Genomic DNA, 8,405 nt, shown 5'->3' on the forward strand with positions numbered 1-8,405 from the left:
GACTACAGATGTGTGCCACTGTCCCCAGCTAATTTTTTTTTAATTTGTTATATAGGGTCTTGCTATGTTGCTCAAGCTGGTCTTGAACTCCTGGTCTCAAGTTATCTTCCCGTCTTGACCTCCAAAAGTGCTAGGAACAGGCGCGAGCCACTACACTTGGCCCGGTTCCATCCATGTTATTGCAAACGACATGATTTTATTCTTTCTTATGGATGAGCAGTACTTTATAATATACATAGTGTATACACCATATTTTCTTTAACCACCCATCAGCTGATAGGCTGTTAGGTTGATGTCATATCTTTGTGACAGTGATAAACATATGAGTGCAGGTGCTCTTTGATGTAATGACCTCTTTTCCTTTGGGAGATATTAGTGGTAGGATTGTAGGATTAAATGGTAAATCTACTTTTAGTTCTTTGAAAAATCTCCATACTGTTTTTGTAGATATTATACTAATTTAGATTCAAACCAACAGTGTATAAGCATTCCCTTTTTCACCACATCTATATGACCTTTTATGTTTTTGGAATAACAGCCCTTCTAATTGGAGTAAGATGGTATCTCATTGTAGTTTTAATTTTCATTTCTCTAATGATTAGTGATGTTGAGCATTTTTCATACTTTTTTTGACCATTTGTATATCTTCTTTTAAAAAATACCTTTTATGTTGGAATGTGTAAATATTTAATGAGGAAAACCCCCCTGGCAATTGAAGCAACACCAAAATTAAATTACTGGGATTTGATCAAGCTAAAAAGCTTCTGCTCAGCTAAAAGCACAACTAAAACAGACAGCCTTCAGAATGGGAGAAGATTTTTGAATGTTATGATTTCAACAAAGGTCTGATAACTAGAATCTACAGAGAACTCAAATTAATCAATAAGAAATGAACAAATAACCCCATTTCTTTGTAGGTAAGAGACTTGAACAGAAACTTCTCTGAAGATGATAGATGAATGGCCAACAAACACATGAAAAAATGCTCAATGCTTTTAATCATCAGAGAAATGCAAATCAAAACCACTTTGAAATACTACCTAACACCAGTAAGAATAGCCCACATCACAAAGTCCTAAAACTGCAGATGCTAGCATGGATGTGGAGAGAAAGGTCCACTTCTGCACTGCTGGTGGGATTTCAAACTATTTCAAACTAAACCTTTATGGAAAGCAGTATGGAGAATCCTTAAAGAATTAAAAGGAGACCTTTCATTTGATTCCACAATTCCATTACTAGGTATTTACCCAGAAGAACAAAAATTAATTTATCACAAAGACATTTGCACCAGAATGTTTATTGCAACCCAATTCATAATTGCAAAGTTGTGGAAGCAGCCCAAATGCCCATCAATCTATGAATGAATTAGCAAATTGTGGTATATGTATACAGTGGAATACTATTCAGCCATTAAAAATGTTGGGGACTTTACATTTTTTATGTTTACATGGATGGAGTTGGAACATATTTTTCTTAGTAAAGTATTTCAAGAATGGAAGAAAAAAGTATCCAATGTACTCAATGCTATTATGAAATCACTATATAAATACTTACATATTCATATGAATAATAAAACAAAAATATTCTAGCCAGAGGGAGGGGAGAAGGGAGGATATTTGGTGGGATCTCGCCTAAAGTGGACAATGCAAGGGTACACTACAAAATAACTAAGAGTCAATTATAAACATCTTACGACAAAAAATAAGTGAGATGATGGTTATGTTAATCAGTTTGATTTAAGCATTCCACATTGTAAATCAAATCATGATATTGTACATCATAAATGTATACAGTTATGATTTAATAAAAAATAAATTAAAAAAAATAGAATGTGTAAAAAAGAATTGACAAATATAACTTGACAAAAACTAATGTAATGTGAAAGCCAAATCTATTAAAATGCATTTTTCAATCAAAACACCTTTCCATCCAGAAAATTTCAGAGGATTTAACTGAAGAATTCTACCATAATTCAAGGAGGACATAATACCAATTTTACATAAAAACATTTCAGAAAAAAACAAGAATAAAATAATAAGGGAATATAGCCTAACTTATTTTATAAAGTCAGCATCCTAATACCAAAACCTTAAAATACATTACAGAAATAAAAACACTATAGACTCATTTATCTCATCAGTATAAATGTTAAAATTCTTAATAAACTGATAGCAAATGAAAGCAACCAATATATGAAGAGAAAAATGTATTGAAAAAGTGGATTTATCCCAGGAATGCAAACTTAGTTTTAACATTAAAACTTTAGTGTTTAAATATTTTCTAAAAACTAACAGAAAACAAAAACAATCAATACTAGAATAAGAGAGAATAAACTATTATTTTAAGAGATGCATAAAAAGCATTTGTCTAAATGTGAATCGAATAATTGATTTCCAATAAAAACTCAGAAATAAGAAACAGAAGGATACTTTCTCATCTGAAACCCTGGCATCTCCCAAAAGTTAGAGTCAATACTCTCATTAACATTTTTCTCTATCACTGAGAACAAGGTAAACATGTCTGCTCTCATGACTTCTATTGAGTATTGTATTAGCAATTTTAACAAATGCAATAAAGCAAGAACGTAATAAATCTTACAAAGTTGTAAAGTACAGCAAGAAAGACTAAAACCATTTGTACTGGTAGATGATGAATTTAGGTATAATTTTAATAAAAGATGAGCAAATCTTCTTCACTTAAAACTACTGAATATCACTGAAAGAAATTTAACAGGCCTCAGTAAATGCAAAGATATACTATATTCATGCATTGTATTCAGAGTGTTGTTAACATGGTAATTTCCCCCAAATGTATATGTATGTGTGTGTGTTTGTGTCTGTATTTTTCCCAACGCAATTCCAAAAAAATTGCCACAGACTTTTAAAAATACATGTACATGGATAAGATGATCCTAAAATTTATATAGAAATTAAAATGACCAAAAAGAATAAAATTGGTGGATACACACTACATATACTACATTGTATTTGTTATTCGCAAAAGGCTAAACATAAATATTAACAAAACAAAAAAAGGAATCCAGAAATAAACCCCACACATATTCAGCCAATTGATTTTCAATCAATACCCCCAAATAATTCAATGGGGAAATAAAATTTAAAAAAATTGTTGCTGGGATAGTATGAGAAAAAATGGTCATTTACCTTTATTACATCATGTACTAAAAAACTTAACAAGGTAGGGATTATTGATCTAAACATCAAAAGGTAAAATTATATTTTAAGGAAGAAATTGGAGAGAAATCTTTGTGATCTTGATGTATGTAAAGATTTCCTAGATAAGAAAAAAAAATGTATATGTACCATAAAAGAAAAGAAAGATAAATTGGATTTCATCAAAATTTAAAACCTTTGCTCTTTGAAGGACACTTTCAGCAAAACAAAAAAGTAAGCCACATAATGGAATAAAATAAGTATATCCAAAATACACACATTATTCTTACAAGTCAATAATAAGAAGACCAGAAGCCTAATAAAAGTAGACAAAAAATTTGAATAGACACACTTTAGGAAAGATATACAAATAACCAATCTGTACATTGGAGAAGATTCTGAATACCTTATTTGGGAAAACACATTTTAAACCACAGTGAGGTGCTATGCCATAGCCTAATCAATCATGTCATCTGAAAATAGCTATAATTTTGTTTCTCTTTATTATTTTGCCTTTCATTTCTTATCCTTTATTACAATGACTAAAATTAAAAAGCTAGAAAATATCATGTTGGTAAAATTGTGAAAGAAATGGAACTCTCACATATCACTGGTAAGGCCATGTAATGGTGCAACCACTTTAGAAATCTGGACATTTCCTAAAATTTTGGATACTCACCTACTATAAGATTAATCCATTCCACTCTATGACATTTACCTAAGAGAAAAAAATTTTTGTTCACAGATTTATCTAAAAACACCAATAGTATCTGAAGTCACAGAATCTCACACAACCATAATTCCTATCACTACAAGAATGGATAAGTAAATTTTGTTTTATGCATAGTAAAATAATACATCTCAAAAAATAAAACAGAATAACCACTGAAAAACCTACTAATACAAACAATGCATCAGATGAATCTCAAAATGCTGTGTGAAAAAAATTCATACACAAAAGAATATATACTATTTGGCTTTGTAAATGTAAAATTCTACAGAGGGCAAACCGATCCACAGTACCAAAAACCAGAACAAGAGTTTCTGGGGCCAGGGAGGAAGGAATGATGAAACATAGAGGGGGCATCAGGAATATTTTGACTTATTTATGATGGTGGTTTTCTGTGGATACACATAGGTTGAAACTCATGAAAGGCTTACTTGAGAGAAGCAATGACCTTCCATTGAGGAAAATGTTAAGCTGAAGCAACCTTGCAGAGGAGCAAGGAGAACAAATATCCTGATCTCACTCTTCTTTTGTCTTGCCAGGCAGGACTGTGAGCGCCTGAACTTACAGGAAATCAAGGGCTCGAGCAGCCCTGTTGGTGTTGTCCATACAGAGTTAGTCTCTCACAGCAGAAACGAAGTTAGAGAGGGTGTAGGGTGGGATTGAAGAGGCAGTGGAAGGAACTAATACCGACATTCAGAGGAGATTTTAAGGTTTTTTCGTTTTTGTTTTTCTTTTTTTATTGTTGGGGATTCATTGAGGGTACAGTAAGCCAGGTTACACTGATTGCATTTGTTAGGTAAAGTCCCTCTTGCAATCATGTCTTGCCCCCAGAAGGTGTGGCACTCACCAAGGCCCCATTGCAATATTCTTTTGCAAATATTCTTTATGGCATTCTTCCATTTTCTCTATGAAAAAATTTTCTCTTGTGAACATTTTCTCTTGTGAACAAATTCACATAAACCATGGTTTCTCCTAAGATAATGCTCTTCAAACTCCTCTTTATTTTATTTTTTTAAAGGAAACCCTAATGACAAAGGAAAAGAATATTTAATCCCAAGAAAAATCTTAGAGCATAATTTGAAATTTACAGTTTGCATGAAATGTCTTCTAAGTTTCTTTCTGTTTGTTTCAGCTAAATAATTAATGAGAATTTTGAGTTGCACTGCATAGAGTATTTGTTTGATCTTACATACAAATTACTTACAAAAAGGAAAAATTAGCATTTTGTGAAGAGACGAAGACAGAGCGGTTGCAGCCGCGTTGTCGACCTCGAGCAGTACTCGGCTTCTTCACGTAGAATCCGGGAGTAGGAGACTCAGAATCGAATCTCTTCTCCCTCCCCCCTCCTGTTATTTCGCTTTGTGAAGAACCTTATCATCAAACGCAATGGCTAGCAATGTTACCAATAAGACAGACCCTCGCTCCATGCACTCCCATGTATTCATTGGGAATCTCAACACTCTTGTGGTGAAGAAGTCTGATGTGGAAGCAATTTTCTCGAAGTATGGCAAAATTGTGGGCTGCTCTGTTCACAAGGGCTTTGCCTTTGTTCAGTATGTTAATGAGAGAAATGCCCGGGCTGCTGTAGCAGGAGAGGATGGCAGAATGATTGCTGGCCAAGTTTTAGATATTAATCTGGCTGCAGAACCTAAAGTGAATCGAGGAAAAGCAGGTGTGAAACGATCTGCAGCGGAGATGTACGGCTCCTCTTTTGACTTGGACTATGACTTTCAACGGGATTATTATGACAGGATGTACAGTTACCCAGCCCGTGTTCCTCCTCCTCCTCCTATTGCTCGGGCTGTGGTGCCCTCAAAACGCCAGCGTGTATCAGGAAACACCTCACGAAGGGGGAAAAGTGGCTTCAATTCTAAGAGTGGACAGCGAGGTTCTTCTTCCAAGTCTGGAAAGTTGAAAGGAGATGACCTTCAGGCCATTAAGAAGGAGTTGACCCAGATAAAACAAAAAGTGGATTCTTTACTGGAAAACCTGGAAAAAATTGAAAAGGAGCAGAGCAAACAAGCAGCAGTAGAGCTGAAGAATGATAAATCAGAAGAGGAGCAGAGCAGCAGCTCCCTGAAGAAAGATGAGACTAATGTGAAGATGGAGTCTGAGGGGGGTGCTGATGACTCTTCTGAGGAGGGTGACCTCCTAGATGATGATGATAATGAAGATCGGGGAGAAGACCAGCTGGAGCTGATCAAGGATGATGAAAAAGAGCCTGAGGAAGGAGAGGATGACAGAGACAGCGCCAATGGCGAGGATGACTCTTAAGCACATAGTGGGGTTTAGAAATCTTATCCCATTATTTCTTTACCTAGGCGCTTGTGTAGATCAAAATTCTCACCAGATCCTCTCCCCCTAGTATCTTCACCACATGCTCACTGTTGTCCCTATCCTGTCCTTCCCATGTTCATTAATTCATATTGCCCTGCGCCTAGTCCCATTTTCACTTCCTTTGATGCTCCTAGTAGTTTTGTTAAGTCTTACCCTGTAATGTTTTGCTTTTAATTTTGATACCTCTTTATGACTTAACAATAAAAAGGATGTATGGTTTTTATCAGCTGTCTCCAAAATAATCTCTTGTCATGCAGGGAGTACAGTTCTTTCCATTCATACATGAGTTCAGTAGTTGCTTCCCTAACTGCAAAGGCAATCTCATTTAGTTCAAGTAGCACCTAAGAGCAGCTTTGAGTTAGAAGTATGTGTTATACCCCATGTAAGAGTGCTAATGTGGGGCAATTCAACACAAATGTAACAATGTATTTTTGTGAATGAGAGTTGGCATGTCAAATGCATCCTCTAGAAAAATAGTGTAATAGTCTTAAGATTTGTTTTCTAAAGTTGATACTGTGGGTTATTTTTGTGAACAGCCTGATGTTTGGGAACTTTTTTCCTCAAAATAAGTCCTTATTAAACCAGGAATTTGGAGAAAAAAAAAAAAAAGGAAAAATTAAACTTAAAAATATTCTATTTTTTTGAAATAGTTTTTCAGACCTATCAATTTCCAGTAATTGGGAAAAATAAGATCATAGATTTTTTTCTAAATCTATAAAATATTAAGAGCCATAAATATTTAAATCTTCACATTCTATGTAGCTATAATTTCCTCCACTGCTTTCCAGTAGAACTCCCTTCAGTGGGACACCACTATTCCTTAGATGGTATCTCTTGTTAAATAAGACATAGTAGGCACTGCATTCTACTCTTAGAGACTTGCAATCCAACTTCAAATAGTGGAAACTGAAATCCTGCAATTAAAAATGTGCCTTTTAAAAAAATAACCACACTTTTTTCAAACTTATTTAACTGTAGAATTCTTTTCTGCAAAACACTTATTTATCTCTCAAGGAGCACTAAATATAGATGATAAACATTGCTCTAACCTAAGGAAACATAAATAATAACATGAGAGCTTATGAAATGAAGATTGGCTTGTTTCCTAACACCTCTGGTGAGCCTCTTCCTCTCTGTTCCCACAGTTCTTTGTGTCTCCTTCATAAATACCCCTCCTTGTATCTGCTGGTGCTTGACATGCAGAAAGCTTTTAATAACCATATATTGAACCTGAATCACATTAAGGTCATTAGTTAATTTTTATTTTCAGCTGGACACCCGTAGCTCAGTGGTAAGGGCGCCAGTCACATGCACTGGGGCTAGTGGGTTTGAACCTGGCCAAGGCCTGCTAAACAACAATGACAACAACAACAACAAAATAGCTGGGTATTGTGGCAGATGCCTGTAGCTACTTGGAAGGCCGAGGCAAGAGAATTGCTTAAGCCTGAGAGTTTAAGGTTGTTGTGAGCTGTGACGCCATGGCACTCTACCAAGGATGACATAGTGAGAATCTGTCTCAAAAAAAAAAAAAAAATAGTAATAATTTTTATTTTCTTTTAAGTTCCTCCCAGCAACTTTTAGACTAGAGACCATTATATACTAATTAAATGAGTGCATAAACATAAATATTTCTATTTGATATTAGAATTTGGAAAACAGTGAGATGATGATAAAAATAAAAATAATGTTGCTTTGTAGGTTGATGTATGGAATTCCTGGGGGGAATTCTTGGGGATGAAAATGATTCATTTTGATCAAAGCAATTGGTCAGATACTCATTGCGAAATGTATGTGGAGATTATTTTGTATTATGCACGGATCTTACCTATAATGATAGTAAATATATAGATCAAATTACAGACAATGTTTCAGGTCATGCAGTGACATCTAGTGTGTGTAAGAGACAGTGTATTTGATTCACATGTTCACCTGACTCTCAAAAGATAAAATTGTTTTTTCTAGTTTTTTTAATTTTTAGTCTTAAAGTTGTAAAGCAAAGGGATTCATCCTGTTGCTTATATTACGATCTATCAATGCATAGAACATAAAGAAAAAACCTAGACAAAATGTTTAAAGTAATTTTGTAAATAAGTTGACTATGAGTAACCAGAACTTCTTGTTCAAACTATTATTATAGATGGTTATTTAGTTGCTCCTTTATAAAT

The 8,405-nt window shown here is 34.4% G+C and overlaps 1 protein-coding gene across 1 annotated transcript; it reads left to right on the forward strand.

Annotated features, from left to right (window-relative positions):
- The first annotated feature begins 5,123 nt into the window (after positions 1–5,123).
- On the forward strand, positions 5,124–6,466 carry LOC128590724 (heterogeneous nuclear ribonucleoproteins C1/C2-like). Its single transcript, XM_053598119.1, has one exon. The coding sequence runs from the start codon at positions 5,290–5,292 to the stop codon at positions 6,175–6,177; it is 888 nt and encodes a 295-aa protein (XP_053454094.1). The 5' UTR covers positions 5,124–5,289; the 3' UTR covers positions 6,178–6,466.
- Positions 6,467–8,405: the final 1,939 nt, after the last annotated feature.

This window comes from Nycticebus coucang, chromosome 7, assembly GCF_027406575.1.
Source record: "Nycticebus coucang isolate mNycCou1 chromosome 7, mNycCou1.pri, whole genome shotgun sequence".
NCBI classification, from domain to species: domain Eukaryota; kingdom Metazoa; phylum Chordata; class Mammalia; order Primates; family Lorisidae; genus Nycticebus; species Nycticebus coucang.

Coding starts and splice junctions, on each gene's coding strand:
- LOC128590724 (XM_053598119.1), top strand. CDS start 5,290: ATGGCTAGCAATGTTACCAATAAGACAGACCCTCGCTCCATGCACTCC.